A 23891-nucleotide genomic window follows, 5' to 3' on the forward strand; every position below is an offset into this window, starting at 1 on the left:
GAAGGACAGCCCCATGGAAAATGGGGAAAACTGGTTCACAGACAGGAGCAGCTAGGTCTTAAACAGTAATCGACATGCAGGATACGCCATCACCACCAGTCAAGAGGTAATAGAATCAGGGCCTTTGCCCATGAACACCTCCGCACAGAAGGCAGAAATAATTGCCCTAACCCAAGCCCTGGAACTGGCCCAGGGCAAAGTTGTGAACATTTACACGGACTCAAAATATGCCTTCGGAGTTATACATGCACATGGAGCAATTTGGAAAGAAAGAGGACTATTAAACTCCCAAGGGAAAAATATCAAACATGCAGAAGAAATTCTGAAGCTACTAGAAGCTGTCCAGCTCCCTGAGAAAGTGGCAATTATGCATATTAAGGCACACCAGAAAGTGAGCTCAGACTTGGAAAAGGGGAATGAGCTGGCGGACAGAGAGGCAAAACAAGTGGCCAAAACAAAGGTGAAAATAGAAGCGGCTCTAATTCCTGATAGGCAAATCTCCCTAGAAGGTAAGCCAAAATATACCAAGGAAGATCAGAAACTTATTACAGACTTAGAAAGGTCACATAATGAAGAGGGGTGGGCTTATACCCCACAGGGAAGATTAATTATTCCCTCTTGTTTACTGTGGCAGTTGATACGGGAAGAACATAGAAAAAGGCATTGGGGAACAGAGGCTCTGTATAAACACTTGATAAGAAAAATTGTGGCTAGAAATTTATATACCACGGTGAGACAGGTGATTCAACAGTGTGACCTTTGCCTCCAGACTAATCCTAAAAATACCCCCAAACCAGAAATGGGCCAAATTGGGAAAGGCAATGGACCTGGACAACAATGGCAGGTTGATTTTACAGAACTTCCTAGAAAAGGGGGTATCGATATTTGCTGGTATTAACTGACACCTTTTCAGGTTGGCCAGAAGCATTCCCCCAGAACAGCTAAGGCTCGGGAGGTAACTAAAGTATTGGTACAAGAGATAATACCATGTTTTGGGGTTCCGGCAACCATATCCTCAGACAGAGGGCCACACTTCGTCTCAAAAATAGTACAACAAATCAGCCACCATTTAGGTATAGATTGGCAACTTCATACCCCATACCGCCCTCAGTCAAGTGGCCAAGTGGAGAAAATGAACCACTTAATCAAACAGCAAATTGTGAAATTGGGACAAGAAGCAAACCTGACACGGCCTCAGTCTCTCCCTTTAGCCCTTCTGCGTATACGAACAAGACCAAGGGCGAAGGAAGGACTCAGCCCCTTTGAAATTCTGTATGGACAACCCTATGGAATACAAAAAGGGATATCTATGCAAATTGGGGATGAAACTATGACTTCCTACATGGTGGCATTGAGCAAACAGCTCAATAAAATTAGAAAACATGTCATTGAGACCCGGGGAAGAGGTCTAGATGAACCTGTTCATGATATACAACCTGGAGATTATGTATATGTAAAGTCTCTTACAGAGAAAACCCCGGAACTGCAGTGGGAAGGACCGTATCAGGTACTCCTCACCTCCTTCACAGCAATCAAGATCCAAGAGCAGAGCGCCTGGATACACCACACTAGGGTAAAAAGAGCACCTAAGTCTACATGGAGGGTCACACAACTACAGCCTCAAAAACTTATATTCACGACGCTAATCGTTATCCTGACAAGCAAAGTCGGGGCATGGGAAAGTAACACATTTTTGCAACTCCACGAAAAGTGGCTAAAGTCATGAATTGGTCTGACTGCTGGCTATGCTCGCATCTACCGAAAAACATGGGGAGTGGACACCCCATAACAGCTATGGTCTTCCCAAAAGGTCTCAAAGCTTTCCTAGGCATGTCTCCCAAGGCATATGCAGAGATAAAACGGGAAGATCTTAATTGGCAGATAAAATTAAATTTATGGGATGAAACCCAAGGGGTACCATGTATTCAAGGGTGCAATTTAACAACTGCCACACCACTTGCGGGGGAAACTCGCACTGATCCAAGGTGTAAGGGGAAGATATTTGTAGGACAGTACCCCAATTGTACCAGCTATCTTCAGTGGGCAGGAGACCAGGCCCACAGGAGTGGAAAAATGAAACTAATGGGATTCCCCGGCCCACGTGGTTGTTACTGGGTTTGTGGACACACAGGATATAAAGTCTTACCATTTGATTGGGCTGGCCGATGTACTATAGGAATCATAATACCAAACATCACTGTTACGCGGAACCTGACCTACCTTAACACACCAAAATTCTTACACACACACATGAGACTCTTTCGGCAGAAGCGTGGTACAAACCCCCTAACAGACAGGCCCACTGGCTTCCATAGTTTTGTGAGGTGGTTTATTCCATCGTTGGGAGTGAGTGAGTTAGAAAAAGCTTTAGTAAATATTTCTGCTACTATGGAAGGTCTCGGTACTGCAACAGGGGATGTGATTCAAGCCCTCCAAGAGGAGACTTCTTCCCTGAAAAAAATGGTCCTCCAGAATAGACTAGGTTTGGATATGTTGTTTGCCCAGCAAGGGGGATTATGTACTGCTATAGGCGAACATTGTTGTACATATGTAAACCAAGAACAAAGGATAGAGAAAGACTTATCTAAAATCTGGGAACAAACTAAAAGTTTTCATGAAGTAACCAGGGACAACACTTCCTGGGGATTTTCTGACTTGTGGGAGAAGCTAACCTCTTGGCTACCAAATTTAACATGGCTGAAACAACTATTTTTTTGTAACAATTATAATTATAATTTCGTTCATAATCCTTTTTATAACAGTTTGGTGTGGCTTCTGGTGTTTCCAGAGCACAGGAAATTCCTATAGTAATTGGAAGAAAAACCAATTACGACAGAGGCTTGAGTCTAACCAATACTTTGAGAAAGTGCTAAATAAATAAACATTGTGCCAAAATTAGGTATAGTAAATGAATTTACTAATTCTCTAGAAAAGGGGGGACTGAGAGAAGGTGTTAAAGAAACCTTAGTAGAGATAGCATTGTTTAATTATTGCTGTGCATGCTAACACAAATGATCCTCTGCTTTGCTAATTAGCTATTGTGAAAACTACCTAAGGGGAGGGGAAGTCCTGCACTTCCTCACAAGGACAGTTCCTGATAAGAACTGGGGAACCTCCCTCAAGAACCAGCTAAAACCGATCAAATGACTCATTGGGACTAATTTTAATACAAAGCCAGGATAGCTCATACATATGTATAGGCGTGTTTTAAAACTTCATGTGTATGTAACAGAGTGTATGTACAGAGAAAGATACGGACATATTGGAGCAAGTGCAGTGAAGGACTATGAAAATGATTATGCGATTGAAGCACCTGTCATACAAGAAGCTCAAAGCACCAGGACTTCTCAAGAGGAGAAGGTGTGGCATGGACCTTACCAGCCTGATTGGAGATGGAGGGTGTTAAAAAAAAGATGAAGCCATAATTCTTCTCAGTGGTACCCAGCAAAAGGACAAGAGGCAAGGACACAAATTGAAATAAACAAAATTCTGTTTAAACAGAAGGAAAAATTTGAGAATAAAAAGAAAACAGGTTGCCCAGAATAGCTGTGGAGTCTCCATGCTTGGAGACATCAAAGGTGCAGCTGGACAAGGATCTGAGCAATCAGTTCCAGATCACTCTGCTCTGAGTAGGGGATTGAACCAAGTCATTTCCAGAGGTCCCGACCAACCTCAACCATCCTGTGATTCTGTTATCTTCAAAGATGGATAAGAATCCTGCAAAAACATGCTAATGCCAATTCCAATACACCGGAGAAGAAAAAATGAAATGCAAAAATAGCCTCCTCCCTCCCTTCTCCACTCTCCCCTCTCAAAAAAAAAAAAAAAAAACCAAACAAAAAAAATAAAACCAAAACAACCAAAAAATAAAAAAAACCCACCAAACCAAAAAAAAAAAAAAAAAACCAACCCCCGCCCCCAAAAAAATCACCACTAAGCCAGAACAGTTGTAAACAACCTTGGTTTACTTGAGTGGTTTGCTGGGAACCTCCTGACAGACAGTAGTGTTAGTGTTGGGCATACAGGATTTCACAGCTTTTGTTATAAATTAGGAAGCCCTAGAAGCAGCCACTCTAGTTATGGACTACATTCTACCTGTGCCATCTCCCTAAGTTCCCAACAGCCCAAGGCTGTAACAGGTTTTGCTGCTCTATAGGCATACCTGGCACAAGGAAGTCAGAGGTCAGAGCATGCTGAACCAAGACAGAATCTTTGGAAGTTATGTCTAGGCATGCACACACAATTTTTAGAAGGCTGGTAACATTTCCAAGTGTCAGTAAACATTCTTGGGGGACAATACAAGCAAAAGCACATTTCTGAAACGAACGCAATTTTTCAGCTTCAAGAATATCAAGTCTTAGTTTCACAGCACTGTGGCACTAGTGCATACCAGAGAAAAGAGCTGATAGTCTGAAGAACACATTTGCCTCAGGAAGTTATTAAGCAAACAAATCTTTGGAAGATGCTCAAGATTAATTACAAAAATCCTCCCAGTCGCACCAGATCACACCTAATCCCACTTACACACTGGCTTAGCTCATAATGAAGCAGTTCTCTATCACGTGGACTTAACATTGGGAATATGACACTCCTTCCTGAATCCCTGACTTCATGTCATGAGAAGGAATCCAGGGTGAAAGCTTTGGTATAGAACAAGTACTATAATGCGATAAATTCCCTCATAACTCATGTCTTTCACTTCTCATGCCTGTCACAGCAATTAGCATTTCATCTGTGAGGCTACCAATAAGTAATAAGTCTCATATTAGTTCATTTGTTCATGTCACTATTAATGAATAATGAATGACATTTCATCCACATGTTGTAAGATACTGGCAAGAAGTCACTTTATCTTACACAACAAAGCCTCCCCATCTGCTGTCTGCAAAACCTTGACTAGCCAGTCACAAAGTATTGATCTCTGTCCACCAGCTGAAGTACAGAAGACTGTTCAAATATCAAGTACTTTTTATGACTGAATAATAGTTGTAGTTCTTCACAATACCAAAAGATAGTAGAAAAGTATACGTCCTTCTCCAATGTACTTCAAGTTGTAAAAAATCCCCTTTCTTGTTTATCATACTACACTTGTAAAATTCCTTCAGTTTTTCACCTACATGTTAAATGTTTGTGATAGACAAGGAAGAATTTTATGTGCAGCATCTTCTCCTGCAACTTCAAAAAGTCTGGAATTGAGGAGAATCTTCTGCTTCAATTTCAAGGGCTTAATTCTATTAAGTGATTTTGGACTTCCCAAAGCAGACACTGCTGACTTGCTCATGGAAAATATTTGGATTTTGCCTCTGATAAATCTATCATGTATAAATGGCATTAATTAGATAAGTTATGATGCAGGGAAAAGATTTTAAACTATTGATAGTACACAAGGAATTACTCCTGCAGGAAACAGCAGTGAAAAATTCCTTATGTTGCTTCACTGTTTACCTGCTTTGCATGTTTACAGGACTTTGTAAACAGAGATTGTAGAGAAAAGTATATATATATATATCCCCAAATGAAATATCTATTAATTTTTAAATTAGATAGAAAGTATGACAATAAATCAGATACCCACCTTGTCAACCAATGTCCAAAGTCTGGCCGATGAGCCCACTGGACACCTGTCTGATTCAAGGATCGAAGCAGCCGACAGCAAATAAGGATGATCCATGGACTTGCTAAGCTTATCCACTTATCTGATCCTTTTATAAATTCATCTGAGGAGGTGGCCTTGCCCAATTTTGAATTACCTGTTGCTGGAATGTCTATGTTCCTGCACTCAGAGGCTTCCTCAATACCATCAAAATTTTGTTTCACAGTGGCATTATGCTGAGGGTCACATTCTTTCCGAAGAAAATTATTTCTACAAAGTTCCTGACATAGTACCAAACAAAGTGTATTGATAAGAAAATACCAGGTTTGATGTTCCTCTTCTATAAAACTGCTTGCCCCTAAACTCAAAACATGACCAATTGTTCCAGCCAGAATCAGCACATCTATTTCTGACCAGCTTGAACTCGACACAACTGGATTCTGCAAACAAACAAACAAAAAAATAGAAGTGGTGAAAACGTATAAAAATTTCACTTGTTTAAGCATTCATAGTGTCCTTACAGCAATTTCCACTAAGGAAACAAACTAAACAGTGAGACAAGTTATTTCTATCTTGACAAATACAGAAAATTTATAAAAGAATCATTTTAGTGTAGCCTCTTTAGGTAGCATTGCAACATAATCATACTGTTGAAAATGACATCCCGTTTAAGGGAAAAAACTTCTCTACAAATAATCAACACAACTGTACAGATTAAGACTCCCTACCACGCTGTGACAGAAAGTTTGAAACCAGTGTTCTCATAGTTGCACATTTGTATAAGTAAAAATAGAAATCCTGCAGAAATCAAACTTGAGATACAGATAATAGGTAATTTCCTAATGGTTTAAATCTGTGCTACCCTCAGCTAAGCACAGTGACAGCCTTCACTGCTCAAATTAACAAAAGTTACTTGCACACAGTTTGATGGCACCCTTTAACCTTGCTTAGCTTGAAATGTGTCTTTCGTCATAAAATCCACTTTAAACTTTACCCATCTATAATTTACTTCACACACTTTGCCTATCTAAAAGCATAATATTCTTTGCCTGATGCCTCCATTAGTTTGATTTCCTGCTCACAGCAGCTATTCAGAATTTCTTCATCATCACTGTCCCTTGATGATATGGCTCAAAAGAGAGTGTAAGGGCATGTTGAAGGGCATGTATTAACATTATCAGCTAAAGGACCTTCTCAGCTCACAGGGAATATGAAGTAACAGGAAAGCCATAAAAAGACAACACATAGACACAAATCTGATAAGTATGCACTAAGGGGGATCATAAAGATGACCAAAACTCTTCAGCCATTAACTGACAGGCCATTAAGAAACTGCAAACACAGCTCTGAAAGGTGTCAGCCTGGACTTTGTAACAGATTAGGAGGAAAGTGACAGAACACGAGTATTGATGGTATCTGAGGGTGCCTGTAGATCTATGCAAAATTTATTAAGCAATGCTTCAGGAAAGTGTCAAAGGCGGGGGGGTGAGAGACAGTGGTGAGGAATAGGCTGGAGGTAGGAGCCAAAGTGAGAGGATGAAGGATAAAAGGGACAGAGTCACGTATAGGCAGGCGCCAGTCAGTGCACTTCTCTGACTGAGCCCTGTGTCTGATCACTGTGGTCTATCCTGCCTTATTAAATCCTCTCCTAACTATATTTCTGTGGAACTCCATTCTGTGACCCATATGTGCGTGCTGCGAGGTCTCACTGCAAGTAACTGGGGACAAGCCTTCATGTCAGCAACTTGAGACCAGAAAGAGTAAAAACAAACGCCCGCAACTGGCGTGGGAGCATGGGTCATTTTACCCATGTGCCTGTAGTGCCAGTGATTGCAGCGTGTGAGGGTCCACATGCCAGAGACCAGAATGGGGACCACAGGCCATCAGGACAGCTGGAGGGATCAGACCGTAAGAGAGGTCAAGGTGTCAGTACCAGGAAAAGCGGCCATGGATCACCAAGCCTGTAGGTCTGCATCTGAAACTGGAGGGCTCAGAGTGCATACCTACGTGTGAGAGGTCACAAGGCCACTGACTGGAGGGACCTCTGTCTGTTTCACTTCAGTAGAAGTCAAGTCTGAGCCAGAGGTGTTGATGGGCATGCGCCTCTGGGCTCCAGCAGCAAGGCAGGAGAAATGCCCCAGTGTTTGCCCCATATCTTAGCGAGCAGAAGCTTCCTCACATACCTTAACAAACGAGGTTACACACCTGTGAAGCATTTTGGGAAAGATACTGTCAAAAATCATCCTCTATAATTTTATTTTCTTACTAATTTTTCCTCTATTAAAGAATATCAACAAGTATATCTTAAACCGGTATTTAAAACATCTGATAACAACTTAAAAGTCAAATCAAAACTACTGCATGCCATTTTTACTTCAGAACAAAGATCTCTGAATCTACTTTCATGTTAATTACTTTACACTGCACACTTCAACCACATCATCCTCCTACATTCGATCCTACCAAAAAAACTTTTAAAAACCACCTTGAATATTCATACAGAAAAATCCCAGAGAAAGTACTCACATTCAGAAATTACAGTGTACTGTGATTCCTGAACTGTTTAAACCATTTGTTAGAATATATAAACTCAAGAGGGCCTACAAGAAAGATGGGGAAAGGCTGTTTAGTAGGGCCTGTTGCAATAGGACCTAATACCCTAATATCTAACCTAAATCTACCTCCCTCTATTTTAAAACCATTACTCCTTGTCCTATCGCAACAGGCCCTACTGAACAGCCTCTCCTCATCTTTCTTGTAGGCCCCCTTGAGGTACCGGAAGACCGCTATCAGGTCTCCCCGGAGCCTCCTCTTCTCCAGGCTGAACAGTCCCAACTCTCTCAGCCTGTCCTCATAAGAGAGGTGCTCCAGCCCTTTTATCATCTTTGTGGCCCTCCTCTGGACCTTCTCCAGCTGGTCCATGTCCTTCTTGTGTTGGGGGCTCCAGAACTGGATGCAGTACTCCAGGTGGGGTCTCACCAGGGCAGAGTAGAGGGGGAGAATCACCTTCCTCGACCTGCTGGCCACACTTCTCTTGATGCAACCCAGGATGCGGTTGGCCTTCTGGGACGCAAAGGCTCATTGCCGGCTCATGTTGAGCTTCTCGTCCACCAGCACTCCCAAGTCCTTCTCCTCAGGGCTGCTCTTAATCCATTCCCCGCCCAGCCTGTATTTGTGCCTGGGATTGCCATGACCCAGGTGCAGGACCTTGCACTTGGCCTGGTTGAACTTCCTGAGGTTGGCACAGGCCCACCTCTCCAGCCTGTCAGGGTCCCTCTGGATGGCATCCCTCCCTTCCAGTTGTCAACGGCACCACACAGCTTGGTGTCGTCGGCAGACTTGCTGAGGGTGCCCTCTATCCCACTGTCCATGTCGCTGACAAAGATGTTGAACAGGGCCAGGCCCAACACGGATCCCTGAGGGACGCCACTCGTGACTGGTCTCCACATGGACATTGAGCCGTTAACCACCACTCTCTGAGTGCGGCCATCCAGCCAACTCCTTATCCACCGAGTGGTCCGTCCATCAAACCTATGTCTCTCTAGTTCAGAGAGAAGGATGTAGTGCGGGACAGTGTCAAAAGCTTTGCACAAGTCCAGGTAGATGATACCAGTTGCTCATCCCTTGTCCACCGATGCTGTCACCCCATCATAGAAGGCCACCAAATTGGTCAAGCACGATCTGCCCTTGGTTGAAGCCATGTTGGCTGTCACCAACCACCTCCTTGCTCTCCATGTGCCTTACCATGGTTTCCAGGAGAATCTGCTCCATGACCTTGCCAGGCACAGAGGTGAGGCTGACCGGCCTGTAGTTACCCGGGTCTTCCTTATTCCCCTTTTTAAAAATGGGGGTTATGTTCCCTCTCTTCCAGTCATCGGGGACCTCACCAGACTGCCACGATTTCTCAAATATGATGGCCAGTGGCTTTGCAACTTCATCCGCCAGTTCCCTCAGGACCTGCGGATGGATCTCATCAGGTCCCATGGACTTGTGCACCTTTAAGTTCCTCAGATGTTCCCGAACCTGCTCTTCGAGTACAATGGGCGGTTCTTAATCCTCACAGTCCCTGCTTGCGCCTTCTACAGCTTGGGTGGTGGGACAAGAACTCTTGTCGGTGAAGACTGAGGCAAAAAAGTCATTGAGAACCTCAACCTTCTCCATGTCCTGGGTAACCAGGACACCAGTTCCCTTCCGGAGGGGGCCTACATTTTCCTTGGACTTTCTTTTGTCCCCTACATACCTATAGAAGCTCTTCTTGTTGTATTTTATGTCCCTGGCCAGATTCAGTTCTGTCAGGGCTTTGGCCTTCCTCACCTGATCCCTGGCCACTTGCACAGCCTCTTTGTAGACCTCCTAGGCTACCTGTCTTTGTTTCCACCCTCTATAGGCCTCCTTCTTTACTTTCAGTTGGTCCAGGAGCTCCTTGCTCATCTTGTTCTTTCGCACAAGAACAGTCATAATCTGAAAAACTGCCCAGGCTCAATCTAAATTTACTAGCACTTGAAATTTCTTTGGTGGTCTAAAGACCATTCCTTTTTGTTTAGTACTCTACTCTGGAAACCAAATATCACAAGCAACATTCTGGAACAAAAGGACAAGGTAGAGACATAGTCCGTGCAGAGAGCAAAGACCATGAAAGTCCAAAGCTGAGACAAGAACAGTACATGACTAAACTACAAAGTTTAAACTCAATAATTCCATCATGCTGACCTTAAAGATCTTGGCTAACTAAATAATGTGCAAGCATGTAAGCACCATCTCCTTGCAGAGACAAAGGAGTCTGAGATTCTCAACAAATGAGAATGAACCAGTTTTCAATCCCACTGATTTGTCTTCTTTATAAGACATAACATAAAACCTACATAAGGATTGCTCTCTTGTACGCTGTCAGCACCAATATGAGAAGTGAAGAAGTGATGTATTATCAATGGGGATGCAAAAGCCTCAAGAAAATAATGGCATTAGTATGAAATGTCCCAGTGTCAGAAATCCGTATTTCTTGCCTGCTTGCCTAACTCTCACAACTCCAGTAAAAAGAGAAAAAAATTCCTCCTGTATTCACACCAAAGGGTTAAAGTCCAATGGCATTTATTGATAAATGACATTTCAGATCAGAGTTAGTCACTACGCAAAATGAAAAACTATCCTGCTAATTGTAATATCCTGAGCCTTCATCACCTAAGAAACACTGAAAATAGCTTCATCAAGTTTTTCTAAATTTACTGGTAATCCTTCATATATGAACTATGCCTTATTAGGAATGCTATCATCACAGTTTTTTATACAGTCTGACTTTAAATTACTTATATTTTACTTAGTTTTTAGATCTAGTTTAAAGGCACAGAAATCTATGTCCTACTCCAATATTCACATCTCTGTTTTTCTAGCTGCTAAACACCTCCAACACTCAGGAACTCAGTAGATACTCTCCAAACACTGAAAGACTTGTATTACTTGCACTGATATCTTGGCAAGTAAACTCAATAATCTTCAGTTTAGAAATTCATAAATGCTAGGCTTTCAATTTAAGTTTATAATCTGCCAAGCCAAGGTAGCTTTAATTACTAATGCTGATACATCAAATGTTAAGTAGAATAGAAACTGATCTCTTTGCCCTATCTGTGAACATACCTTGCTAGCTTGCAGAAGTGCCAGTACATAAATAATGGCATAGATGCATCTCTGCCCATGAAACTGGTATTTTCTTCACTTCGAAATAAAACCTCCTGTAGTCTACCTTCCAGGTCCAATTTCCATTATGTGGCTTCTGGTTGAGAGTAAAGCTCATTTTCACAAAAATTAATAACCCATAGTTAACACTTGAGGGATTTTACAATCACTTTTCAGATGAAGAATGTTTTATTTTTCATACTCGCCATTACTCAAAATTTAAATACCTATCATTCTGGTACCTTCTGATATTTGAGCTCCCTGTACCCAGTCTCGATATAACTGATGTGATTACAACTTTCCTATCAGAGATTGCTACAGACCACACTTGCACCTACATTTTCACAACAGTTTGGGATCATTTCTGAAAGCTACTCAGCAAAGGCACCACCTAGTCACTTTTTTTTTTTCCCCCAAGTAAAAAAAAAAAATTCAGGTACAATTGCATAAAAATGATTTATCATTCAATTCAGTAAAGAATATCACACAGAGGAGGAAAAACAACAATAATTTTAAATGAATAGAGTATTTTTAAAAAGGCAGAAAGAGGGACATTTTGTTTATGTAATGAAAAAAATCACTGTAATTCTGCCCAATGAAAATTCTCAAAAGCTGTATTTGACAAGCTTTAATTTCTGTGTTCTGTTTTCAAAAACTATTGGTTTTTATTTCTATCAGAAATAGGAAAAAATACAACTACTACTAGTAAATATTGTACTTAAGTCAACCAGCAAGCAATTAGAGTGAAGCTATGAACAAGAAGTTAAAATTCTTTACCATTTGTAAAGGGCTGTAGAACTATTTAAAGCCTGAAGTGTCACTAAAAGAAGGGACTGCTGCTGCTAGAAATATAGTAATCAGAAACTATAAACTGCCTGCACTGGTCTTCAGAAAATTAATTAATTTGGTAATCAGTTTCTATATTCAGCCACAGTGGGAAGAAAAGTATTACAAATTAGAAGCACTTCAGAGAAATCTTTAGATGTGAACAGAAACCATTTGAAGGAAAAAAAGCTCTGAAGTCAGTAAAAGGAGAGCTTATTTTAATTATTTTAAAATACCTACATTTTATTGTCTAGCATGAGCTCAGAAAAGGCTTTTAGCTTTTTTTAACTGGTATGACCCTGATTCAGGATTCTACTCCCGCCATCACAAAAGCAGAGCTTCAGAGCTCTTTCAGAAGTGGAGCCCATACGCAGATTCGTACTGTGGAGAAGCACAGGCCACGGGCACCTGGATTCAGAGATATTTTAGCATAAGTAATACTCCTGACTCACATAAAAGGCCCTTCAAGATCAACACACAGCATATAGGGACAACAGTTTATCTTCCAAAGTCTAGGTATTCTGTTGGAAAAGGGGTTGGAAGGTGGGACGTGAATGTTTTTGAATTATAGTGTTTGTGCTCCAGCTACCAGTAAATAACCTCTCAGATCCACATTGCAAGCAACACCAGATTATCCACTGCTCCTTTCACACTCTTCCACCTCTATCTTTGTATCAGCAGCCACCTCCAAAAAAACCACTATGTTGTTCTGCAACAGCCCTGAAACTGGTAAAAATGTAAATCAAATCCAGGTAACTGCTTTTACACATCTGGAATGGAGGAACTTACTGACTAAACTTAAAAAATACTACAAGCTTGCTTTGAAACTTGAACAGAGACAGCAAAGCCGACCTGACTGGTGAGATGAAATATAATTCCAGCAATCCAGACATCTATAGAATAGGACTAAAGATGGGATGACGAAAACTGATTTTTATGGGTCTGAATAAAAAATCATGTTTGTCTCAACCAGAATTACTATTGCCTACACTTCCTAAGACATACTTCAGCTTTCCAGATTTTCAGATGTCTCAGGTAGGAATATGATCACAGACAGACCTGGGATGGAGAATCCATTATTTTTTACTTCTATTTGCTGCAGCCTTAGAAAAACAAACATGCAAACCTCCCGAAAAACATTGCTAAAAACCTCCTTGTTGATGCATTATCAACTTTAAGCAGATGACCTGATCATCTTAGCAAGTCCTGAGGTTCCAGCTAGGTAATACTCCAGAAAACATGTACATACCAATTTCAGATACTTCTCCCCCTTTCCAGTTCAAATAGGAAATGTTTGAACTGATTACTGCTCCATTACAGCCAAAAGGAGATATTTTCAAAGTTGACATGAAAACAAGCATCTTCATGTCCAAGAGACACAAAATAATCCCTGTTCTAAAATGACAAAAGTGTTATTGCCAGTGACACTAAATTTCCCTTGTGAATAAACGGGCTTTTTTACACTTCTTAAAGTCCAGATGGTCTCATAATTGGTAACAAAGAGGAAAAGGAGAGAAGCTGCTGCTGAAATATCCTTCTTCCAGCAACAGGGGACTGGATCTAAAGCTCCAACATCAACCAGCAAGAAAGCTCCAGCTGCTGCGGTCTCTTGTATGCAGAATGTGGGGTGCTGGAGGAAAAGATATGAAACTGGATACACTTCTAATTGTAGAATCATAAAATCACAGAATAGTTTGGGTTTGACCTTTAAAGGTCATCTAGTTCAACTCCCCTGCAAGGAGCAGAGACATCTTCAACTAGATCAGGTTGCTTAGAGCCCTGTCCAACCTGACCTTGAATACTTCCAGTGGTGGAGTATCAACAACACCTGTGGGCAACCTGTTCCAGCATTTCACCACTAACATCATCGTAAAAAAAATTCCTTCCTTACATCTAGTCTAAATCTACCCTCTTTTAGTTTAAAACCATTACCTCTTGGCCTGTCAAATGAGCCCTACTAAAAAGTTTATCCCCGTCTTTCTTATAGGCCCCCTTTAAGTACTTGAAAGGCTCCCCAGAGCCTTCTCTTCTCCAGGCTGGACAACTCCAATTCTCTCAGCCTTTTGTCTTAGGAAAGGTGTTCTATCACTCTGCTCATTTTTGTGGCCCTAATAATCAGTTTACCTGGTTTCACTTAGTTTGTCCTCAAAGGCAGATGTGCAGACAAAACAGAGGTGAGAAAGGAAGACAACTGAAATAGGAGGTATAGAGAAAGACTTCTCACACATACTCCAGTCCTTGCTCCCTAGGCATAGCTGACAAGGTGAAATCATCAGGAAGCTCAACAGATTACGGGTATGGAAGTGGCACTTCTTCTGAAGTTCCTCTAAATTAATTCTAAAAGTGAAATAGCATGGATTATATGGGTTTTATGTGTTCCTTGAGGAATTATTTGCCTCTGTCAGTGAGCTAGCAATTAATTCTTTTATTAAGAAAAGACTTTCAATCCACCTCAAGTTTTGAATACCAGGAGACATTTTGCAATTGCTGCTGTGATCACTGACAGAGCAGCTGTATTAGCAATATATAAGCCACCCACAGGAAATTGTTCAGCTGCTGCCTCTCATCAAGAAGGATGAAAAAGTGTCAAGAACAGACGGGAATGAAACCCTAAGACTCAGGCCAAACTAGAAAGGTATAGCTCATACCTCTCAACTGATACTTGATAACAGCCTATTCTAAATTTAGTAATAGTCAAGGAATTTCAGCATCTTCCTAGATTCCGGTCTTTGATCTAGTAGGAAAGGATTTTTCCTGTAAACATTGAGTTTCTGTAGAATACACTCGATCATTAACTATTACTTCAAGACCGTATTCTTACTTTTTCCAAGAATAATTGCTACCTTGTTTACAATAAAATACAGAAAGCTAATAAAGTAGTAAGAAATGGCAGAAGTGAACTGAGTCCACTTAAAGAGCAACATGACCTTCAGTACCAACAGCATTACCAAACTGCATAACTATTCAGCAGATTTCTCCATTCACACTGATTCATTTTACTTTCTTCTTTTCTTTGCCTTTAAAAAAACCCAAACAAACATTACTAGCTTTGATAGCAAAACACTAACACTACTTTGACACTAAAATTTTCAAAAGCAAGCTATGATTTATGCTTACAAGGACTACTCTGCTAGTAGCTACACCTGAGATGAAACTTATTTTGCCAATTTCATTAAGCAGACACTGTTATCTGACTTGTTACTCTATTTTAGTCTATCTAAATGATGAACAGACACACCTAAATCTTATGTGACTGATAAATATAAATATAAGAATGAAACATGATGTTCTATCAACAATTCCCTTTTTAATCACTTTCAATACACTGACATTTAAAAAAAAAAAAAAAAAAAAAAAAAGAGAAGTGCATTACTTGTAGTCCAAGGTTTCTCTCAGAAAAGCACAGAAAAGCAGCATTTCCAAGAAAGAATAAAACAAATTCAGAAAATACAGAAACAAAATTATAAACTGGTATCGTTTGAATAATAAAAATCAACAGTCTTATTTATAAGAATTTAAATTTATAGTTAAGCTCAGGAATCACAGCATACAGTTGCATGGAGTGCAATATTAATCTCCACAAGTAGTGAATTCTCTGAATTACATGAAATATAGCTGTTATTAAGTGTTTCTCTAAGTCATAAAGTTTGCTTTTTAGCTTGAAGGAATATATCATCATAATATTAAAGCAATATACTTGCCATATGTTGTTATACACTAAAAAAAGGTACTAAAACCCTAAACGTGATTCAAAGAAACCCAGATTGACAAAGGGTTGTACTGCAAAGAGGTTGTACCATCAAATAGAGAGTATTGAAGTTACTGAATTTCAGAGACCTTTGAAAGATATGACTAACAAGCACCAGAAAAAAAAACAGCTAGAAGCTAATTTTATGGTGTTACTGACAGTTCTTGGCATACTAAGTTTTACAGTGAAAGAAGAGTAAGACATCACAAATTCTATTTCCTTGGAATTACCTGAATTCTATTCAATACAACAACAAAACTCCTCAAGTACTTCACAGAAGGTAACTACTCGCATAGCTGAGAACATTTCTGAGCATTCTAAAGATCGCAACAAACTCAATTTCTTAAACTTAAAAAACTTTAAAAGTCAAACTTAAAAGTAGAAGAGATTAATTTTGCTCCCTTTGTTAGACTTTCAAAACTATTTTTAAAAAAGCATTAAGAATATCAATATAAGAAAGGGTACTGCCAAAGTATTTTCTTATCAGTCTTAGGGCATTAATGTCTGTGATATTTGGCAAAGGACAGATCATCACTAGTGCATGTTGTTGCAAAATATCATACACCTTGCTTTAATTGCAATTGTGAAACATCACTGTGTAACAGAATAAAACTAGTACACAGTGTAACTGTTTCTGAGCTCATAAAATCAACTGCAAAATAATTTACAACAATCAGCACATTTTTTAAAGTAACGTGAAAATAAGCGCTTCTGTGATCTTCATTATAGCAACTGGTATCATGCCATAGGGAACACATCACATTGCAACTACAATTTTAAACTATTCAAATTACATTACAAATAACAATTTCTTTAAGTACATACAGAGAAAACTTTTACAGAACTTCATCTGAAAGTATGTCATAAAGAGCAGGACATTTTAAACCGTACTTAATGCGTGCTCTCACCTTCAGTGGAAATCTGGAATTCTCAAAGATCTTGGCAATGGCAGACAAAATACCACACATGAGTGCAGAAATCAGCATCATCACTCCAACTGCTGTTAACCAGGACATACTGCAGAAATAGCATAAACTTCCTGCTGATGTGCACACAATGACATGAACTGCACACAGCATCAGACACATCAAGTAAAACAGCAGAGAGAAGAGTGGAAGGGAGAGGGGCACTTCAAATTCTGCCTCGTTGCTCAGGGCTTTTGGAACACTGAGCAAAAGCAGCAGCAGAACCTAGAAAAAATAGCAAATTAATACTTAAAGATTTGGGGTTAGCTAAAACATACAGTGAGAACTGACATAAAAAAAAAAAACAAACCCATATAATTGTCATCCACATCACTCTGCTGGTATATATACTTCATCTAAAAAAACCCTTTGAAGATCTACGCTGGATCTTTTGGCCCCAGAAAGATATTACCATATAAATTGGAAAATCAAAGATTGTGTTTTCATTCACTAAGAGCTTGGACACACAAGTTACCAGAGTTTAATAAATTACCATTTGTCTCCTACCCTGTGATAATTGATCACATGCATGATCTTCATTCTCTGCAAAAGCAAGAGCTTTAACATACAATATCATAATAGTTCTTATGTGGACAAATTTGACCCATTACTTGTCACCTGTAGATGCCGGAAGTTACATACACAGTCTGCCAAAGGCCACTTATCTCACATTGTTGAAGATACACATACACAGAATTCCTGGCTGAGTAAACGCTTCCCAGATCAGGGAAAGTTCTCATACTATCACACAAGTCAAGTTTATGAATTCTCCTTGTATTTATTTCCTGTAACCTTCCTCATCTTGATTTGATCTATTGCTTTTACTTTCACTTTGCTCTAACTTGCAGACAGATCAGGCAGAATTCCTCTCAGATAACTGTAGCAGTGGAGAGGACTAGTACAAAGAAAAACTTCTGCCACCCATGTACAAATATGTAAACGGAAAATTCAGTCACACACTAAAATGCTCTGCAGGGGGCACAGATGGAGCCAGACCTAGACTGAGCCCCATCACCTTGTGCTAGGGCAAGATTAAAACAAATCAAGATAAAAACAACTATATCAGACCATTGACAACCTGCAATCTTTCACTGTCATTTGTGAAGACATCTGCCTAACATATTTCCCGCAATACAGTGAGGTATAGTGAAGTCAACCAAAAAAATCTCCCAAGGGCACTGTGAAACTAATTCCTGTGAAGTGGTCAGTAGAGTGATAAACCCCACTGAGAAGTCTATCAGAAAGCCATTTCAGATGTACTCTGTACACAGAGAACGGTGCATCTGAGATACAGCATAGAGCCCTGCTAGGACAAAGGAGACTCTAATACTAAATAGCTGCCTATGTACTGTTATCCATTCCAGGCACTGAACAAGGCCAGTGCTTCAGCAATTACACTGCACACATGCAAGGACTAAATTAAGCCTGTAGTAGGTGTTTCCACTTGTTCTGGTTTTGTTAGTGACGGGGGGCCTAAGGTGGTAGCTTCTGTAGGAAACTGCTAGAAGTCGCTCCCCTTTGTTCAGTGGACTCGGCCGGGCCTAGGGCGGACCCGCTGCTGGCCAAGGCCAAGCCAATTGGTAGCAGAATGTCCCGTGATAACACCTCTGCGATAACGTATTTAAGTAGGGGAAAACAGGAAAAAAAAAAAAAGGAGAAGATATGAAGCAGCTGAGCGGGCGGCAGAGAGGGGGAGGCACGAGCCTCATGGGCCTTGCAGGCCTCACCCTCTGGCCTCCCGCAGGGCAGCCGACTGGGCCCAACTCGGCCCGGCCTGGCTGCAAGAAGTGGAGAGGAGATGAGAAGTGAATGAGATGTAAAAAGGATCCTGAGAGACATCTGCCAGCCTGTTGTGAGGAACGGCTGCAGATGCCAAGGTCAGTGAAGAAGGAGGGGGAGGAGTAACATGGCTCCTGGCCAAGATTCCTCTGCAATTCGTGGTGAAGACCATGGTGGAGTGGGTTGTCCCCCTGCAGCCCATGGAGGTCCACGGAGGGGCAGAGATCCACCTGCAGCCCGTGGAGGACCCCACGCTGGAGCAGGTGGAGGCCTGAAGGAGGCTGTGGCCTGTGGAGGGCCCGCTGGGGCAGCTGTTCTAGAGGGACTGCACCCCGTGGAAGAGATGACCCACGCCGGAGCAGTTTCACGAAGGACTGTGGCCCGTGGGAGGGACCCCACGCTGGAGCAGAGGAGGAATGCGAGGAGTTCTTCCCCTGATGATGATACAGCGGCATAAAACAATGCATGATGAACTGACCACGACCCCCATTCCCTTTCCCCCCCCGTGCCGCTCGGGAGGGGACGGTAGTAGAGATAATGTTAAGCCCGGGAAGAGGGAGGGGTGGGGAGAGGTTATCTTGTTCCCTGTCTCATTCTCCTGCTAATTTTAGAAATAAATGAATAGTTTTCCCCAAGTCGAGTCTGTTTTGCCCGTGACGGTAACTTTAAGGATTTCTCCCCGTCCTTATCTCAAACCTTAAGCTGTTTTTCTTATATCATCTCCACCTATTCTATCGGAGGGTGGGGGGAGCGAGAGACAGACTGCGTAGTCTGGTCCCGATCGGGGCTGAACTACGACACCACCCTAGAGAACAATGATTATTCTTACAAAAGTTGACACTTGTGTCATCTAACAGGTCAATGGAAGTTTCTGTACATAAAAGTTCAGTGTCCAGGCATGGTATCCTTCAGCAAAGTTCTCAAACCATTAACACACAGAATATTTCCAGCATCTGATCTTTTGCCCAAAAGATCAACTGCAGAGAACCACTTAAAATTCCGGACATGGGATATCTTATCTTTATTCCTACATGAGATACGATGTGGCAACCCAGCACCTTACAGCAAGTATTTATTTCAGGGCTCTACACCTATCAGTACAAAGTACAATTCCTGGAATTGTGACAACTGCCAACACAAAGTATTGCCTGTTCTGAGAAGCTACGCTCACTGTCAGATAAAGATGAAAAGGTAGGGACTTTCTTGCTAATTTTTTTTTTTTTAATGCAGTAAGGCTACTCTCAAAGTTGAAGGGCCAGCAGGAGGAAGAGGCTTCGCCCAAACCTGAGGTGCCCCTGCTGAACCGTTTTGCTGCTCTGCAGGCTGAAGAAATAAGACCCAGCACCTCGGGAGAGACACTGGAGCTGAGCAAGGTTGCCCGACCAGCTCAAGTTAACAACCAGTGCAACCAAGAAAAGGAGACGCGTGGTAGTAGTGGGTGACTCTCTCCTGAAAGGGACAGACACCCATCTGCCGACCTGACGCGCTCTCTGGGGAGGTATGCTGTCTGCCAGGGCCTCATATCAGGGATGTTACTAAGAGAGTAACAGACCTCATACGGGACATGGACTACTATCTACTGCCGGTTTCACATGGGTACCAGCAACACAGCCAGGAGCAGCCTGAGGAGCATCAAGAAGGACTTCAGGGTCCTGAGAGCAACAGTTAAGGGCTCTGGGGCGCAGGTGGTCTTTTCATCAATCCTCCTAGTCAAAGGGAAGGGGCCTGAAACGGCCAGTCCAATCTGGCAAGCCAATAAATGGCTATAGGAGTGGTGCCACAGCCATGCCTTTGGCTACTTAGACCACGGGACTTGCTTTGAGAAGCCTGGTCTACTAGGGATGGATGGGGTACACCTAACTGAGAAGGGGAAGAGCATCTTTGGCCAAAGACTTGCCAGGCTCATCAAGAGGCCTTTAAACTAATGCTGCCAGGGGAGGGGGAGCACAGTCCAGCCCACCACTGTCACCATGGCGTCAGTGCCAGCACCAAGTGCACAGAGGCTGAGGAAGGATCACAGGTAAGTGCCGGAGAACCTAGCATGCAGTCCAAAGGAACTCCTATTGCTTCAGTCAACAAGTCAGCTTCACTGGGGGCCCAGCGTAAGTGTCTCTATGCCAACACATGTAGCACGGGGAACAAACAGGAAGAGTTAGAGATGTGCGTGCACATGCAGGGCTACGATCTTGTTGGTATCACGGAGACGTGGTAGGATGGTTCCTATGACTGGAACATTGGGATGGAAGAGTATAGGCTCTTTAGAAAGGACACGCAGGGGAGATGAGGAGGGGGTGTTGCTCTCTATGTCAGCAACCGCCTGGATTGCATGGAGCTCCACCTGGACATGGAGGAGGACCTGACAGAGTGCTTATGGGTCAGGATTAGAGGGAGGGCAGGATCAGGGGACATTACAGTGGGGGGTGTGTTACAGGCCACCTGGCCAGGAGGACAGAGTGGACGAGGCCCTCTACAGGCATATAGGAGCAGCCCTGTGGTCGCAAGCCCTGGTCATCATGGGGGACTTCAACCACCCAGACATCTGTTGGAGAGAAAACACAGGCAATCCAAGACGTTCCTGGAATGTGTGGATGACAACTTCCTCATCAGGTGATAGATCGAGCCAATGAGGAGGGGTTCCATGCTTGACCTCGTTCTCACCAACAGGGAGGGGCTGGTGGGGGATGTGAAACTCAAAGGCAGTCTTGGCTGCAGTGACCATTAGACAGTGGAGTTCAAGTGTTGTCCCGCACAACATCTTTCTCTCTAAACTGGAGAGGCATGACTTTGATGGATGGACCACTTTGTGGATAACAAGTTGGCTGGATGGCTGCACTCAAAGACTGCTGGTCAATAGCTCAACGCCCAGGTGGAGACTGGTGACAACTGGGGTTCCTCAGGGGTCCGTGTTGGGCCTGGCCCTGTTCAACATCTTTGTCAGTGACATGGACAGTGGGATACAGGGCACCCTCAGCAAGTTTGCCAATGACACCAAGCTGTGTGGTGTCATCGATACGCTGGAGGGAAAGCATGCCATCCAGAGGGACCTTGACAGGCTGGAAAGGTGGGCCTGTGCAAACCTCATGAAGTTCAACCAGGCCAAGTGCAAGGTCCTGCACCTGGGTCAGGGCAATCCCAGGCACAAATATAGGCTGGGAGGAGAATCCAGCCCTGAGGAGAAGGACTTGGGAGTGCTGGTGGATGAGAAGCTTAACATGAGCAGGCAATGAACCCTTGCAGCCCAGAAGGCTAACAGCATCCTGGGCTGCATCAAGAGGAGCGTGGCCAGCAGGTCGAGGGAGGTGATTCTGCCCCTCTACTCTGCTCCAGTGAGACCCAACCTGGAGTACTGCATCCAGTTCTGGAGCCCCCAACAAATGAAGGACATGGACCAGTTGGAGAGAGTCCAGAGGAGGGCCACAAAGGGCACGAAGAGGGCTGGAGCACCTCTCCTATGAGGACAGGCTGAGGGAGTTGGGGCTGTTCAGCCTGGAGAAGAGGAGGCTCTGGGGAGCCTTATAGCAGTCTTCCAACACCTAAATGGGGCCTACAGGAAAGATGGGGAGAAACTCTTCAGTAGGGCCTGTTGTGACAAGACTAGGGGTAATGGTTTTAAAATAGAAGGAGGAAGACTTAGATTAGATATAAGGAAAATTTTTTTTACAATGAGGGTTGTAGAACACTGGAACAGGTTGCCCAGAGACGTGGTGGATGCTCCACCCCGGAAACATTCAAGGCCAGGTTGGATGAGGCTCTGAGCAACCTGATCTAGTCCCTGCTAGATGTCCCTGCTTCTTGCAGGGGGGTTGGACTAGGTGACCTTTAAAGATCCCTTCCAACTCTAATGATTCTATGATTCTATAATATGAGAGTAATTAGGTTGTAGCACGCCTACATATTAACTGGAACTAGTTACAACAAACTGTACGTAGCTTACATCAAAAACATTCTTGAATCATTTTAAAGGGTGAGTTGCTGTTTTAAAAGAATACTAAACTCATCCAAGCAGAAAGTCAGCCAACTGTAAGAGTTCATACTTGGTAATTCTAAAGTAAGAGTATATGCTAAGTGGTCAAAACCCAGAAACTTTCATGTTTCTGCACTCAGCTTTTTCAAAGGAAGATGTACTTTCTTACCTCCATAATAATCACAGTCCCCACCATCATCGAATACATGTCATATTGTGCCACTTGTTTGCTTAGTGAAGAACTCAGAGACTTCAGGGCCTCCAAATACTGCTTCAGAACCTTTTTGCCAAGATTTAACAGTATTTCTGAATTATTCCCCTCTAAATACAGTTTGATCCAATTACCATGGGACTTTTCTGCTATCTTAAAATTTTCATATCCAGGATCTAAGGAAGGGAAGAAAAAAAAAAAAAAGAAAAGACGAAAGAGGATCCATGAAAAGCGGATTAATTAGAGACACGATCACATTTTTATATTTGCTTGTAGAGTACATTAAAAAAATTATGGAGGTTGAAACTTTTTCCACACTTAAAAAGTTACATTATCTTCCTCCAGCAAGACCATAATGAACCAGTTACACAAAATAAAAGCAATTAATTCCTAAACTGATAAAATGTCAAGACCTGTAAAAGTGACAAATGTATCAAAATATCCATTTACTCTTAGAAAAGGTTTCCAGGACAAACTTGTTCAAATGCTTTTAATCCTAAAAAAAAGTAGTGTTTTCCACTGGAGCCATTCATTATCCAGGCCATATTGTACAAGCCAAGTAGGAAATCACCAAATAGCTGATCTCTGAGGGAAACATAAAAGGACACACACACACACCATACTACGGATCCCGATTTTGCTGCAAAGTTAATGAGAGTCAGTTGGTAACACAAAGTCAAATACACAGGATGCTAGATTTTGAAGCAGTAATAGAAAAGCTAACAGCTGAAGTGCACAGTTTAGTTTCAGGCATGTGGACTATGAAGCTGGTGCAAAGCAATCCTCAGCAGTGAAACTCAGTAATTCTGCTACAGTGTAAGGATGCAGTTTAGCTCAATTAAAACAGAGAAAACCTGATGCTGCCACCAACCTACAGAAGCAAGGCTCTTGTGGCAGAAGGTAATTTCATTATAGTCTATCTATGCCTAAAAAATTATGACCCGAAGAAAAAAAAAACAAACAAGAACAAAACCAAACTAATAATAAAGAAAAACTTGGGAGAAAAATACCCAAACTATACAGGAAATATATCTGTTGTCCACACCTAGGTAATATTTTCTTGTAGAACTGTAGTTTTGATTAAGTCTTATGATAAATATTTGTGTAAATGGGACTGCAGGTGAATATGGACAACA

At 42.1% G+C, this 23891-nt stretch overlaps 1 protein-coding gene across 12 annotated transcripts in view; it reads right to left on the reverse strand.

Annotated features, from left to right (window-relative positions):
* PIGG (phosphatidylinositol glycan anchor biosynthesis class G (EMM blood group)) overlaps positions 1-23891 on the reverse strand; it is an 89506-nt gene that overhangs the window by 46857 nt on the left and 18758 nt on the right. For all 12 annotated transcript variants that reach the window (XR_015261448.1, XR_015261450.1, XR_015261447.1 and 9 more), the window contains exons 7-9: positions 22714-22931; positions 16745-17026; positions 5576-6033 (exon numbers count right to left, since the gene is read on the reverse strand). Coding sequence is in view for 8 of the 12 variants with exons in the window: in XM_086770645.1 (XP_086626771.1) it covers positions 5576-6033; positions 16745-17026; positions 22714-22931 (958 nt within the window). In the remaining 4 variants the exon portion in view is untranslated. The remainder of the gene's footprint in view (positions 1-5575; positions 6034-16744; positions 17027-22713; positions 22932-23891) is intronic.

The sequence above is a fragment of the Chlamydotis macqueenii genome, chromosome Z, assembly GCF_036417535.1.
Source record: "Chlamydotis macqueenii isolate bChlMac1 chromosome Z, bChlMac1.mat, whole genome shotgun sequence".
Taxonomy (NCBI): Eukaryota; Metazoa; Chordata; class Aves; order Otidiformes; family Otididae; genus Chlamydotis; species Chlamydotis macqueenii.